Raw genomic sequence first — 16,643 nt, 5'->3', positions numbered from 1 at the left:
TATTCTAGACCTGTGCTCGCTCAACTACTTCCTTAAAAATTAAAAGTTCAAAATGCTCACTCTGGCCCAGGTTCTGTGTGCCCTGGGAAATGGCCTTTACAAACGCAGACTAAGCCACGCGTGCCATTTCCCCGCAAGTGCAGCCACACTTGCCTTAACCACGCATATGCATGGGTTCAGGCATAAGCGCAGTGGGGTAAGTGAGGCGGAGTTTTCGGGGGGTGGGGGATCGTTTTTAAGGGTTGGGGGTAGTTTTTAGGGCCGGGGGTCGGGTTGTTTTCACTGGCTCAAAGGGAAGGCACAAAAGGAACCTTTGCACCAAATTAAGATCCCACGGCCCCATCACAAACAGTCTGAGAGGGAGCATATGTACCAAACTTTTTAAAACGTCATCACAAAAGGTGATTTAAACATGGACAGGAGGTTTAGTAAACACAAAACAGCCGAAAGAGCCGGCCGATTACCTTTAATGGCGTTCATTGCAAGTCCTTACTGGGCCAAATACAAAACGAACAATAAAAAGTGAGAAAGTTTAGCCTGCTAAGGGTCCATGTTGCAGGCTTTACACCAGCGAAAAACTTTGCCCAGCGCAGACTGCATAAATAAATTTTGTAGAGGGATGCCGTGTGGCAAGTATAATAGCCATGACCTCAGAAGGTGGACTGATCGAAGTCAACTGGGGTCCAACTAGTGGTGTCCAGACCGAATTATGTATTTTGATGCATCCTGGCTATCTGGAATGGTTAGCACCAGGGAGGCCTGAAACTCTTCACACACTGCTGGCATGATCGTGCTGGCCATGCCTCAAAGGAAATGCATATATCGGCCACACAAACAACTTACCTTGTGCTGAGCCAAGAAATCAGTGTTGCCTGGTACCGACCTGCGGAGTCTGGCAACCTGAAAGTTTACCGGCGTGCATGAACAAGGATTTGCCCATGTACCCACCAAATGCCTAATTCAGGGATTTATTATAGGGCAACAAGGGCTCAGAAGAAATCCACCCAGGTTGCAGGACCTCTGTAACATTGTTAGATTTGGTGGCACGTTCTGCTGAAAGTCTGAACCAAAAAGATGAGGTGCATGGGTAGAGTTCCATCAAAATCAGATTAAAAGGGGACAAGGCAAGTCAGTTTGGATTTCAAATGAGCTTGGCTGAGAGTCTGACAACTGAATCAATACAGGGTTTGTTTCAAGCACCAATAGCATTGCTACTAGCCTTAATGTTCGAAGGGACTGGCACATGTTTTGGCACCCCTGCAGAGGTCCGCACTGATGCTGGTGCCGAACCCAAAGCTGGTTTGAGGGCCACAGAAAGCACAGAGGAAGAATCCACCTGTGGCAACTCAACTGGAGGCCCCTGTAGATCCATAGGACCTGAATGTGAGCCTGAGGGAACTGGGAGAGTGCCAAAGATGTGCAACATGGCCTCCCTGAAGGCTTCGATCTGTTGTGACGTTGCTGATGCCCCCAGGAGTTCAGGGTGCATCGAGGCCAAACCCAGAATGGGCTCCTTGGTGAATCAGCAAAGTAATCGGATGGCACAGCAACACCCTCATAACTTTCCTGGATACAGAGAGAGGTGGGATGGGGATGAGTACAGCTTGATGTTCTTGTGTTTGTGTCTTGGACCTTGGCTTTCCGAAAGACTTCGACTGTGGCGATGACCTGACATACAAACGGTCGCAAGACAGGACGAGCCCCCACCCCCTGGAGGGAGGGATGGGGACAAGTCTGTCACAGACATCTGTTTGCAGCAATCCCTGCACGGGTTAAATCCTAAAGTTTGCCAAATGAAGAAAGAACAGCAGAGCTCCGGAGGCAAGAATGAAGTCACAGAAAGAAAAACTGATGTCAGCACACAGTGGTGGTATCTATATCGACTCCATTCTGTCACCTCCACTGCAGAACCAAGTCAACATGGTGCTGCACCAAGCCACCTACTAGCGCACGGGAGCATTGCTGTGAAAAACCTTCGGAACCAGTCTGGCACTTGGCAATTATTTTAGAGGTGAGGAATCAGCAGTTAGAAAACTCCATCAGAAATATAAAAAATCATCAACTATTCTTCTGAACAAACTTACATATCCACTGATAAAACAGGCTTGGATCACACTACTTCTGAAGAAAATGAGGGCCGAATGCTGGTTACCATCTAATTATCATCCTATTTCAAGCATACTGTGGCATCTTAAGGTTCTGGAAAAAGCTACAAATTGAAAAATTCAAGACTTTATCTAGCATCCAGCTTGCTCGGAGATAGACGAATGGGTACCCCACAGGAGCACCAAATTAGCCCCGACTGATGTCCATTTTACCATTCTATGCAGGGGAAGCCGCTCCCTTCTGATGTTATAGTACTTTTTATCAACTTTAGATATCCGTAACTACTCCACAGGCTCAAAGGAGTGGCAGACATGGGCGTGAACGCTTACCATTGGCTGAAATCCTTTTTGTCTGATGGTATGACTAGTGATTAATGCCAAGCCGATGGCAGTCTCCTGTGAGGTTCCTCAGGGATCCAGCCTTTCTCCCTTGCTTTTTCATATTTATTTACAACCACTACACAAATTGCTGACTAATGTGATAGTGTGTTTTCACTGTTTTGCAGATGACACCTGGGTGATATTCCGTCTGACTAGCAATTGCTGCCAGGACAGACAGGAAATAGCCAGGGTTTTTGATGCAATCCAAATGTGGATGATGAAAATCAGCTAGGCCTCAATGTGGACAAGATGGAATTCTTGCTAAATCTACCGGAAAACCGCTTCTCATCCCCTCCGAAGAGAGTCCCATAAAATCTGGATGGAAGTCACTGACAACCCTTGTCTGCACATTTTGGAAATCACTCTCGGATGCCATGAGGCAAATCCAACCATTACTGCTGTTAACAAGAATGATGAAATCACATCTATTCGATTCATTTCTTGGCCCTCCTGTCCTCTGGGGCATTTTCATTTTGGAGTCATACAAGTATGGATTTGATTCAAGTTAAAGGTACGATGAAAGTGGTGGTCCTAAGAGTCACCATATTAACTGCAAATTCTGCATCTTTAATAGAGGGACCACAGCATAAGGACACATGGTGGTGCAATTTCCTGTGGCTGAAGGCACTATGCGCAAAAAGACTCTGCGAGGATTTCCTAACAACATAACAACTCAGTTCATGAATATCCTTGTGTACTGCTGAAAGAACTACCAAATTGAGGAGCACTTTAATGCACTAGCTACACACATGGAAGGCAGCACAAAATCCTAGTCCCAAAATAATGAAATAGTTTAATTTCATGTATTAGAGGTGGCTTGTTTTGTTAGGTGGTGGACAACGTTTTGAAAAATGTCAACTTTGTGAGCTTCACCAACTCAGCAGAGTTGCAGGTGAAAAGAGCCTGTTAAAAGTACAAAATTTGCAGGAGAATATTCCCACAAATAATCTGCTTGCGGAAATACTTCTACTATGGGCAAAGTGCACTATCGAACAGACAACCTCCTAATGATGACACAAGTAGCACTGTGGAAACACACGATAACACAGCAGTCTGAAGTTCGAAAAGGTGAAGAAATCTACCCAAAGTGTGCATCCTAGAGTCAAAGTCATTCTTGCTCGCGTACGGAGGCTGAACAATCGCAATAACTGCTGAGCAAATGTCTCTTACCTCACTGAAGAGACTGCCATTTACATACGATATCCATAGCTTCCAGAAGTTAGGGAGTTGACCCACAACAATTTTAGTTAACTTTTCAACAAAGGCCACTTGTTGCGGACTTTTATATCGCCAAGCTGAAAGAGGAGGGTTGTGTGGAGAATTAGGAACAAAGGTAAGAAAAAAACAAATGTTTGCAGCAATTTGAAACACTGAACACCAAAGGTAAGATTTATGTCACGTGCTTCAAACATCAATCGCGAGCCAAATTAAATAATTGATTACACACATTAAACCTGCGTCCCAAAATGGAGAATAATTTTTTAAAGTAATTTAACATAACATAAAAAATACGTATTTTATTCAAGCTTTGCAATAACCACACGGACACAGCTTTCCATGTTCCTTCCACCAAGAAACAACATTTAGGAAACAGGACTGCAGAGGCGAGGCATAACAGTTCAAAGAAGAGTGTTAGCACCTAACACACAATCTTACACAAGAAGCAGTACAGAGTGATTGTGGTTGGGGAGGATGGGAGAGTACTGAGGAGGCCTAAGCTTTAATCCCCGACTGCTTCTAGATATCAGAATGGTACTGGAGTCCAGATAGATAATGCTTTATCTCCGGTCTGGAGGCCTAGTCAGCCATTATCAACAGATACCAGCTGATTTCAAGGTCTCATTCTGGTATAGTACTTCTTGGAAGCTTACATTTTTTCTCCTGACGTTGGCATTAAACTTGAGGTCTGCAAGGTGTCTAGACGGAAGATAGTACTCAAACAGATTTTTCACTACGGCTGCGAACAAAACATTCTAAATGTGTTTCAGACAAGTTTGTTCAATCATGCCACATTGGAAAAGAGCCAATGAGAGACGATCATCCCTACACCTATCAAAATCCAAAAGGAATTGCTTTAAGGAGCTGCGGCTATGGACCACAACTGGCCTGTCAAACAGAGAGACTGTTTGATCTGTTTAGTATGAAAATGTAGTGATTAGCTTACCTCAAGAAAAGTAGCCGATGGCTTACTCCAGAAAGCGGGGTGTATGTATAAGCTGCTATTGCTGTATCAACATTTGCTTCTTGTAGGAGTGATTCAGGCAGCATGGGCAATTCGTGCAGCCAAGAGATGGGAGACTCACTATTCTGCCTGCCTCCTCACTACCAAGCCCCCAGCCACCTCAGATCTCGTCTCAGACTGGAGTCTACTAACATTTCTGAACACAAAATTGTTGAGCAGTTTAAGAGCAGTTTTGCTAGCTTCTTGCTCCGCCGAGAGGTACATTTCGCCAAGAGGTCCATTTAATTTGCTGGTTCTGGCAGATTTGAGCTCCCAATACCAGAAAAATAAGTTACTTACCTCCTGTAAAGCTCTTTCTGGGCAGTCACTATACCCTTATATAGATTCCTCACCTCAAGAATATCCCCAAGCAACAGGATGGATCCAAGATACATTTCTCCTAGCAGTTGCACTTCAGTCACAACTCTGTCCACCTCAGACATAACAACAGTCAAGTATAAAGCACTGATGTAAGGTCAGCAGACCAAACTGCATGTTATCTACAGCAAGTAAGTAAGTACTTTAGAAAACTAACCATTAACTTAGCAGGGGAGGAGGTAGGATGGTGAGGAATCTGTAGAAATATGTAATATTAACCAGAAAGAGTACTGCATAAGATAACTTATTCTTCTAATAGATACTTTTTCCCAGAGGTTTTTCATCTCATGATACAATCGTAAAGCGGTACCACTGAGAAGCAGGACTAAGTGGTGCCAATTAAATAAGAAAACCATGCAGAATCGCTCTTGTGTGAAAGCCATCACTACTTGCCAAAGCACCAAACAATTTTGCTTGGCAACCAGGACCAGCTGGATGCCCAGAAAAGATCAGCCACCAGAATGCCCTATAGCCAGAGCCATGGATGCCACCCTGGTGAAAGCTATAATAGCTCTTGAGCCTTCAGGCTGTTCATTCTCTGAAAAGGCGTAGCAGATGTTAACGCAAAGTGCTATCCAGTGATGACAAAAAGTACATCTAGTCACTGCCTAGCCCTTTTTAACAACAGCAACACTGACAAAAAACTGATCATCCACTTGATCTGGTCTCATTCAATCAATGCAGTTTGAGAATGTCCTCATAGGGTGTGGCCTAAGCAAACATGCCTACTCCTTAAAGGGGTTTGGTGGAAGAAAGAAGGAAGCAAGAGTGACCGACTGATTGATCCAAATGGAAACCAGACATCACCTTCAGAAAAAAAGAACAAGGGAGCATGTTCGATTTGGGCAAGAAATACAATGTAAGGTGCCTGGACTGAGAGGGCTCACAATTGACTGACCCTGAGGACTGATGTACCTGGCACTAGAAATGCTGTCTTCAAGGTCAATAAATGTAAGGTGGAACTGTGCAGCACCTCAAACAGAGATGCCATAAGGTAGGTAGGAGCCATATTTAAATCCCACCATGGGACAAAAGGCGTTGGTGGAAATATGCACAATAAACATCTTTTTTCATTTCAAAGTATTTTATTATTAATTTTATAAGCAAGTACATTGGCATTTCTGTTACGAGGTTTAGCCAAACCTAGTTGTGTTGCAGTAATTGATTACCTGGCTACCAAAGGTGAATGGAACAGAGAAGGCTGGCCAAGCAGACATAAGTAACTGGATAGTGCTACCGAGTATGCCTCAAAGCAGACTGCCAAGCCCTGCTGGGCAAGGGAAAGCACAGAATACTTGAAATGTGTACCTCAGAATGGTCTATGTTCTTACCCCTGCACCATGAAACAAACTTTTCTCAAAGGTCGGCGTCAATCAATTTGGTGGCTAGCTACAAGCAGCTTATATGACATCAACTACCTCAGAAGGAAGGTTGAACACCTCTAACCAGCACATTTTAATCTCCATATGTAAAGTCTGCACATCCAAGTAATGGATAGGAGAACCCACCTAATCAGCTGTGACAAATAATCTATTGTGTCAGAGATGGCAAGAGGAGGCTGAACACTGAGTTTTCATGGATTGGCACTCCGAATCCTATGAATCCAGACCAGAGCGATAAGAAATAGTTAAGCGTGGCCCGATCAACTTCAGTAGAGCCAGTGAAAGAAGCATCAGGGAGAAAGCACTCCTCAGAAAGACACATGGTGGAAAATGCACAACTCCGAACAAGAGACAATTCTTGTTCAGGAATGAGACAAAGAGGCCAATGCAAAGGTACCTCAACTGAGATAATTCCAAGTAGTCTGAGACCAACTTGGATGAACTTACCTTTACAAGCCAGTTGTCAAAGTACTGAAATACATTATCCCCAGACCTCGAGGTAAGCCAAGACCTCAAACAGCACACTGGTGAAAACTCCCGGAGCGTTTGTAAGGCAGCACTGCAAGCTAATGCTAAGACCATTTTATGAAGCGATGATGGCATCAGTGGGGTGCAAGGACTATGATGTAGAACTAGGATCCTAGAAGTCGGGGGATTCCATCCAGTTCCAACCTTAAAAGCCAAGAGAACATGACTCAATGATAGTATCTTGAACTTGCCCCGGCTGATAAAGAAGCACAGGAAATCAAAATCCAGGATGGGCCTAAGGCCCAGCGTGGCATGCCAAAAAAAGGGCCATAATAGCCTGCAGAAGAACCTCCGTCTTGGGAGGGGTTGAATGAAGGAACCAGGAACTCAAAGCTGGTTCCATTGGTAAGTTTCACCTTAAGGAAGATGAGGAGGCTGGTGTTCGAGAACAGTGTTGTTGACACCCAGAATGGTCTCAAGAATGGGAGCTCTTGTTAGAAGGTGGGGAAGAGTAGTTGTCATTTCTGTGGTGTTCAATATGCAGATGTTAAGAGCGTCTGAAAGAGATGTCTTCTTATGACATTTTTGATAAGGAATATACCTTGCTGCTTTAGGAGGTGATATACGACTTAGGTCTGTTCTAATACGTCAAGAATTTAAAAGAGAAATGGGTAAACAGAGAAGAGTTCCACACTGACCATGGGGTTTCACAGGGGTTCAGCAAGGGTGTAGCCACTGAAAATATGATGAACAAACACAAACTTGCAAATCTGTGTATATTGATGCAAATGTTCCCAAAGACTTTTCACAACAAACGTTGTGCCTCTAACTTTAGTGGTAAAACTTCCTGGAGTAACTGAGCAAATCGGATGAGGGCCTGTAAAACATGCATATGAATTCTACACATGGAAACCTATTTTCTAAGTGCTGAAAAAAGGAACATTTGTGTGGTTTATGTAACCCAAATCCACTGGTGCAGGACTGGAGCTAGGCAAATATAATTTCATGTGCAGAGTGTAGGATTTTAAGTAATCCCAAACTTTACAAAAAAATTATAGGTTTCTAATTTCTGTGTAAATTAGATCAGATTTGGAACTCACTTGCACCTGCTCTATCCCCTACAGGATTAGCAGTGTAGTGTGTCATGGGTAAGAGTGAACAAGTAACAAAAAGCAGATGAGAAGCCTAAAGCAGTAATGTTTAGATTGGCATGTCAATTAATTGAATTTTTTCTATGGGCCAACGCAGGAACATTATTTGTAAATTGACCGATTTAGAAGCACTCACAGCCCAAGTCACAAAGATATTTCTGCACCTAACTTCAACTTAGATGTGAAAATCTGAATCTAGGTTCATGGAATCAAGATTGGTGCATGATTATGCTCACCAATAGCATTGGTGGAAATCATTTACCTTCTGTAACACTTTTTCTGGTGGATACTGTATCTAACTACAAGTTTCTCAGCTTCTCAATCTACCTCAGATATCAGACTGGATCCAGAAGACTCTTGCAAAAGCTCTTGAACACTAGCAGGAGGTGCCATTGGCCTCTGTAGCGGATCCATACCTCCTCCACACATGGCGTTGCAGAGCTAAGGTGCCTCTGTGTCATGCTGACATTGGTTTATTTACTTCCTTTTCCCACAGACGAGAAGCGTATATGACAGACTGTGCAAATGTAACTTGGAATGTTATTAACTTCTCAAAGTTGTCTCTTCAGAACGGAGAGATGGATGAGCAATGACAAAAATGGAGTTAGAATATTCACAAGAAAAAGCATTATTACTTTATCTGATGATACAACTAACCACAGATTCCCCACCATGTGAACCAATAGCAAAGCAATGGCCCTATAAGGGTGTGTTGTCTGAGTAGTGGACTTACACTAGGAAATCTTGCAGGATATAATCAATACAGTAGTTCCTACTGAAAGTAAGGACAGATACCCATGTGGCTTCTTGGCAGATGTCGAGAACAGGTAGACCCCAGGCCAAGGCTCCAGTCACAGCTTTTGCCACAGTGCAATGACTCGTCAGGCCTTGGGGAGGATTTTTCTGGGACATAACAAAACATTTAATGCAAAGGACTATTCATTATGGTAGAGTTCATTTATGGACCAACTTTACTCCGGTGAATGAAACAAACTGATCACCCACATGGAACTACTCAGTCTTATAAATGAAGAAACTAAGGTTCCACTGATAATCCAACCTGCATCAACTCTGGTCCTCCTTATAGGGTGGTGGCGAAGAGAACAATGTGGGTAGTGGGGTGGACTGTCCCACATGAAAGGATGACCCCACTTTTGAAAGAAAGGATGCTAGAGTCCTAGATACCGGTTTGTCAGGAAAGAAAGCAGTATAACAGAGGCTGAACTTACCATACTTGCAGCACACCGACACACCAAAGTAATCACAATAATGAATATAATCTTCAAAAGCAGCAAACACTGAGTACAGCTGTGAAGAGGCTCAAAAGAAGCACACATGAGGAAGGTCAGAACCAAATTAAGGTCCCACTGCAGCATGGTAAAGGAAGCGGGGGGGAAAAGTGAGCGCCCTTTAAAAATATACACCACTTCAGGTAACTTGAACAATGACAACGGATCAGGCAAACAAAGGCAGAAAGTGCAGAGACGTAACCTTCAAATGTGCCTGAAGCAACGCCTTGCAGATGTCTCCTCATACCAGATTACAAATTTGGCCCAAAAACCTGAATAAACAGATTTTGCAAAAGGGGAGCAGGCAGCCAGAGTGACATCCACTATTTCTGATGGAAGATCAAAAGCTCTCAGTTGGTTAGGCTAAATCGACACACACACAGATGTAGATTGTGGAGGCTTAGGGGGAAGACCCTTGCCCACTTGCTGGGAAAATAGATCATTCTAAAGAGGAAGTCTAACTGAAGGGAAGAAGCACATGGTCAGCAGTTTGGAGTTCCAAACCACACTGGCTAAATCTGGGAATACAAGTACCAACTATGCTCAGTCCCACCTTGCTTTCTTCAGGACCTGCGGGAGCAGTGGTAAAGGCAGAAACTGGTATAGAAGGCCCGAGTCTCAATCAAGGTGGAAAGCATAACCCAGAGACCCTTGAGAAAGAAACACCAGAGTTCAAACTGCTGGAAAATTCGTATTTTTGGAAGCTGTGAACATGGTCAACAGAGGGCACACCCCAATGGGCGTGTCACCTCCGGGTGCAGACCCCACTCATGATTGTCAAGATGGTATCTTCTGAGAATATCTACCTTGATGTTGAGGGATCCATCTGGGTGACTGCCTAGAGGGTCAGAGGCCTTGGTGATGACTGGCACAACCATCACAGGGCTTCCTTGAGAGTCAGAGGGCACAAGACACCACTCCACCCTGTTTGGTGTAGCATTACAGGCCGGCCGTGTTGTCCAAAAGCACTTGGGTTGACCCGAGCCCGAAGGAAGGCAGAAAGGCCATTTGGGTGAGTTGGATGGCACTCAGTTCCTTAAGATTTATGTGATAGGCCTGCTCCATCAGAGATCAAAGACCTCCGCTCACCTTGTTCAGGGCAACCTTTCCAACCCAGACTGGGTGCATCCATTGACACTGTGGCCTCTGAAGGAAGTGAGGAGAAAGGCCTGCCACATATCAGGTTAGCTACAGTCCTCAACCACTGAGCCAATTCATTGGAGAAGCAGATCAGGTTCAACAGGTATTTCAAATGCTGGGCCCACTGAAGCTGCAGGTTCCACTGAAGAGCCTACATGTGCCAATGAGTGTGGGGCAACAGAGGGATGCATAATGCTAGAATACGATTTAGTATCAGAATATTCAGAACAGGGACAGTAGCTCTCGATTTAGACATAGGGTCATAACCAGACTGATCAAATTTCAGGTCAGACAAAGTTTTATTATACAAGTGGTCGGAACATAGCTGAAGCAATTCCACGTTCAACAGCCAATCGTCGTGGGAATACGTGTATCCCAGACCTGTGAAGATAGCCCACGACCACTGACCTGAACTTTGTAAAGATCTGAGGGACTAAAGTCAGGCCAATGGGCAGGACGGTGAATTGAAAGTGATCTGTCCCCATTACATGATTAAGATACTTCATGTGGGTCTGTAAGACAGGCACATGAAAGTATGCAACATAAAAATATGATGGACGGAATGCTGAACATTTTCAAACATTCACCCCCAGTCACAGATCTGGGTTTAATCCATTGTTATTTTGATCACCATGCATTCCAGTTTAAACCCAGCCATATGCAAATCAGCCCTGGCCCTGCTTCGCTTGGGAACAGTCCAGCCCTAACTGCCAAGACCGGTCATACCTGGACCAGAAAACAAGCATCCTGGGACCTTGCTGTGTTTGTTATGTTCGTAGTAAGTGGCCAAGGGAATGCCCAGATGTGAGTACCTTGCTCGCTTTGCTACTAGAGTCAAGCTAGCCTGGCTGATGAGGGGTGATACCCCGCAACCAGTCCAAGGATGTTTGTTTACGGTCCAGGGAGCACCTGGCCTGGCAATTCGGGCTGGACTGTTTCCATGGGAAGAAGGGTCTAGACTGATTTGCATTTGGCAGGGTTCAAACTGGGGTGGCAAAGTGAGCAAAAGAACGATAGATTAAACCCAGATCTCTTGACTGGGGGCAAATGGTTGAAAGGTTTCAGCACTCCGTCCATCATCTTGTTGGGTTTGCGACATGAAAGTATGCATCATGCAGTACCACACAATCCAGTCATTGGAGTCCAAGACCAGCAGAATTTGCGCACGGTTATCATTTTGAACTTTTCCTTCTTGAGGTGCAAGTTTAGCATTCTGGAATCCAAGACTGGTCTCAAGCCGCTGTTCTTCTTAGGGACCAGGAAGTACCAAGAGTAGCACCCAAAAACTCTCTATGCCTCAGATACATAGCACCATTGGTGAGCAACCGCGCCTCTCTGAAGAGTATATCAGCATTATCTCACAATACATGAACAAAAAAATATGGAGGAATATGGGCAAGGCCTATAGAGAAAGGGAAGGGCATAACCACGGTATACAAACTGAATGACTCATTGTTCCAAACGTATAAACTGCAGCAGGGTAGGCAATGCTGGATCTGCCCCGTACTGGTGCCAAAAGATAGCTTGAGGGAAAGTTAAAGACGTTTGATGGGTGATGCTTAGGAAAGAGGAGGAGGATTGGTGCTGATACTGCTACCCTTGTCCCCGGCTTCCACCCTTGCCCCTAAAGCCAGGAAAAGTTTACCCTGGCTGCTTGACAGGTTGTGACAGCTGCCGCTAATGATAACAAGGCCTCTTGCTTATGAACTTCTTGTACTGCTGGTGGAAATGGATAGTGTGGGAGAGCAAGGAATAACTCTGCTATCTTTAAAATGCTTACAAGTTGCATCTTCTTTCTCGCCAAACACTACGGCCCCAATAAATGGCAAGTAAAGAATATTTATTTCATTTATTTAAGCAATTTATTGAGCGCCCAAATACCCTAAGGTGTCTCGGCGCTAAAGAAAAGAGACTTGAATGTCTCCTGAAAATCTGGTGTAGCTCATCCAAGCATAGCATCTGATGATAACACTAGTACCCATGGCATGAGTAATAGAGCCAGTGGAGTCAAGGTCACATCAGAATACATATTTATCATTATCTTGAAGATCTTGTACAGCTTGGGCAAATAAATAGTGCCAGTGTTGCCTGAGGATTTGAGTTTAATAACACAGGAGGGAAGCCGCAATTGAGGAATTTAGCGCTAGGCTGGCTAATGAGAACAGATCTAACCAAGGCTCTCCCCACTGCTAAAAGAGACCTTGCACCACCTCCGAGTAAAGACGCCATTCGTGTTCCACCAGGGACAAACGGCTGAATTCATCTGCCCTGGCGTTCAGAGAACTTGCCAGGTGTTGAACCACCAGGTTCATGCCCTGATGTTCCAGCCATGTCCAGAGGCGAAGAGCCCACCCCGCCATGTTTGTTGCAGTACCACATGGCAGTGTTGTCAGTGAACACCTGCACCACTTTCCCTTTGAGAGAGGGAAGAAATGCTTTCAGTGCCAGGCGGATCGGCCAGAGCTCCAACAGGTTGATATAGAGCCCAGACGCCTCTGATTTTCACCTCTGCCGGATGGCCGCCCCATCGCAGAAGTGGCGCATCTGTCAGCACTGTGAGATCTGGTTGGGGAAGGGAGAGGGATCTGCCTCTGACCCAAGTTTAGTTCGTTAGCCACCACTACAATTGTTGTGCAGTTCCCTCCGAGATCTGGACGTAGTCGGAAAGATTCCCCTGGTGCTGCGCCTACTAGAACTTCAGGTCCCACTGCAGAGCCTGCATATGCCATCTTTCATAATCTACCAGCAGGATGCGGGAGGCAATGAGACCCAGCAGCTTCAGGGTCATGCTCATTGAAATCCGGGATTGAGGCTGAAAATTGGTATCCTAGCCCGAATATCCCGGACTCGCTGCTCAGGAGGATAGGCCCCAAACTGCACTGTGTCCAGAACAGCTCCGATGAGAGGGAGCATCTGAGAGGGAGTCAGGTGTGACTTCGGCACGTTGATAGTGAGCCCCAGCGAGTGCAGGCAGTCCGCCACAGTCTAGAGGTGGGAGACGACAGCCCGGGGCGAGCCCGTCTTTCACAGAGTCAAGATAGGGGAAGACTGGAACCCCTGATCTGTGTAGATGAGCTGTGACCACCCCATCACTTTTGTCAACTCCCGAGGGGCACTGGTAAGGTCGAAGGAGAGCACGGTGAACTGAAAATGCTCGTGGCCTACTGTGAACCATAGATAGCGTCTGTGACCTGGCATGACGAAAATATAGACATAGGAGTCCTGCAAGTCCAACGCCACCATCCAGTCTCCAGGGTCGAGGGCAGACAAGGCCTGAGCCCACGTGAGCATTTTGAACGCCTCCTTCCGGATGAAGCGGTTGAGGGCCCTGCGGTCTAGTAAAGTACGCAGGCCTTTGTCCTTCTTGGGCACCAGAAAGTAGAGGAAATAGCATCCACGACCTACTTCTGGCGCAGGGAGCCTTTCAATAGCTCCCCTGGCCAAGAGAGCAGAAACTTCCTGGCAGAGAAGTGCCAAATGATCCTCCAACGTGCGATCGAAAGACGGTGGCATGGAGGGAGGGGCAGTCTCGAAGGGGAGGGAGTAGCCCCTTGGGACTGTTTGCAAAACCCACCTGTCTGACGTGATGGATTGCCAGTGGGGGAGGTGATGGCTAATCCTGCCACCCATTGGCCGCTAATGGTCCTGAAGGATTGAACTAGGAGGGCTTGGAGGCTGCTGCAGGGGGGAAAGGATGGACTGGCCCGCCCGCAGGCACCCTGAACCGCAAGGTCGCTGGGTCCCACATACTTGCCACGCAGAGGCTGGGCAGCTTGCGTGGACCGGTAGCTAGACTGGGCCGGACGTGGCAGTAGCCACGAAAGTGGCGAAAAGCAGACTGAGGTGGACGGGAAGACGCAGCGAGGCACAAAGATCTGGCCGTAGCACGGGAATCCATAAAGCACTCCAGCGCAGAGTCTGCCTAGTCACCAAAAAGGCAACGGACATTGAAGGGCATGTCCAGCAAGGTTGGCTGAACATCCCTGGAAAAACCAGGCATCCACAACCAGGCGTAGCGCCTAAGGGCTACTGAAGTGGCAATCGTTCTGCCTAGTGAATTGGTGGTATCCAGTCCACATTGAATCGTGAATTTAGCTGCGTCCCTCCCATCTGCCACTGCTTGGGAGAGAACAGCCCGGGCCTCCTCCGGTCACTGAAGCAGCACTTACGCGACCGTATCCCAAATAATATGGCAGTATCGACCCAAGACGCACGCAATATTCACAGACCGCAGTGCCAAGCTGGAGGAAGAGAACATGCGCTTCCCAAGATGATCCAGCTTCTTGGATTCCCTGTCAGGGGGAGCAGAAGGGAATGCACCCTTGGAAGAAGAAGCTTGTAACACCAAGCTCTTGGGGGAAGGGTGTTGGGTGAGGAAAACTGGGTCGCCCGGAGCCGTGCGGTGGCAGGCAGTCGTCCTTTCCACAGGAGCTCCTGTGATGGGCTTGGACCAGGTGCCCAGAAGGACGTCAGTGAGGGCTTTGTTGAAGGGCAGAAGGGGCTCAGAGGAGGTTGCCGCAGGCTGAAGCATCTCTGTCAGGAGATTAGTCCTGACTGCCACTGAAGGGAGCTCCAGGCCCAAGGCCTTGGCTGCCCTTCACACCACTACAGCGTAAGACGCTCCCTCCTCCGTAGCCACGGTAGGGGGAGAAAGCATGCCATGGTCTGGAGTAGTGTCCAGACCACTGGTGTCACCCAGGTCCTCTCTCCAGTCCGGCTCTTCAAGCTGGTCTGCCAAAGGGTCCAGCAACCCCTCCCAATCCTCATCACCACCTTCTGGGCGATAGGGAACACCAGGGATGAACAGGGGGACAAAAGGACTCTCCAGGGTCAGATTTACCGTCATCTGACGTCGGTCCGGCTCCATTTCGGGGGTGATGATGGGGACAGCGTCAGCCGGGGGCATCGTTGTCTGGATCGGCACCGGGGAAGGTCGGGTAAGATCGACCAGTGTCGATCCGGATCAAGGCCCAGATCCGCGGGGCCCTCCGGTGCCGGGGCTGGAGCCACTGGTACTGAAGGCCCAGGACCCCCGACTTGTTTCGCAAGCCCGAATGCATGCTGGCAGCCCAAAGATACGGTGGAGGGCTTCGTAAAACGTACGACGCTGGGCAGGGGACGCCCTGGTTCCCGGATACGTGGGGAGGCGTGGAGTCGTCCCTGAAGGCGGCACGGTAGACGGAGCCTTAGAGCGACGACGCTCCAGGTCCCGCACCGCGTCAGCTGACCGACGGGGAGAACATGAAGAGCGCTGGTTCTTCTTCGCCTTCTTCCTGTGCTTCGACTTACCCAAGGACTTCGAAAACTTGGATTGGGTCGGGGTGTGGGGGCTGCGCGAGCGGTCTTGAGATCTTCACCTCGAACGAGACCGGGATCGATGCGGAGCTGACCGCCGGGCCTTCAAGAGCTTTTGAGACCGCTCCCGCAAAGACTTTGGATTCATGGCCTGACAGTCGGAGTACGACTTCGGGTTGTGGTTGCGCTCCAGACACCAAAGGCACACGAGGTGCGGGTCCGTCACAGACATCAGCTTGTGACAGGCCTCGCAAGGCTTGAAGCCGGTTCGAAGATGGGACATCCCTCGTGCACCAGGAGTTGAAGACTTGAAAATGAAGTCGACAAAAAGTCAAAAAAGTTTAGTCAAAAAGTGACTACAGGGATAGCTCTCTCTGGATCTGTGCTAGGCTGCCACGGAAAAAGAAAGAACTGACATCAACGCGCAGGGGCGGCGTCTAAGTAGGCACCGCAACGTCATCCCGGTGACCACGACGCCGATGACTGACGCAGAGTCGACCGACGCCACCCATCGAAGCGTAGAGGTACTGCTAAGAAAAAATTCTCAGGATCCAGTCTGACGCCTGGGGGTAATTCTAAAGGTAAGGAATCTATAACTAACTGTCTCTTTCAGATGGAGAGTCGCAACAGGAGGTTGGTCTTTGTTGAGGTCATAATGTGACAGAGAGCGACCCCTTGCTAGAGTCCGCTTCGGATACAAAACCAGCATCTGATTCTGATCTGCTGCTAGAGATCAGGAGTCGGCACTGAGGGATGAATAACCAGCAGATCCAGAGGCGATTGGAGTGTATGAATGGCCTGATATTGAAGATGGGGCGGGCTGACCTCATCTG

At 47.2% G+C, this 16,643-nt stretch overlaps 1 protein-coding gene across 6 annotated transcripts in view; it reads right to left on the bottom strand.

The window, feature by feature from the left end:
• EXOC2 (exocyst complex component 2) overlaps positions 1-16,643 on the bottom strand; it is a 1,204,847-nt gene that overhangs the window by 601,164 nt on the left and 587,040 nt on the right. For all 6 annotated transcript variants that reach the window (XM_085607146.1, XM_085607144.1, XM_085607148.1 and 3 more), the window contains one exon: positions 3,657-3,781. In XM_085607146.1, coding sequence (XP_085463272.1) covers positions 3,657-3,781 — 125 coding nt within the window. The remainder of the gene's footprint in view (positions 1-3,656; positions 3,782-16,643) is intronic.

The sequence above is a fragment of the Triturus cristatus genome, chromosome 5_2 (genome assembly GCF_964204655.1).
Source record: "Triturus cristatus chromosome 5_2, aTriCri1.1, whole genome shotgun sequence".
Classification (NCBI taxonomy): Eukaryota; Metazoa; Chordata; class Amphibia; order Caudata; family Salamandridae; genus Triturus; species Triturus cristatus.
The sequence above is the reverse complement of the archived record's forward strand: the minus strand, read 5'-3'. Positions and strand labels throughout refer to the sequence as shown.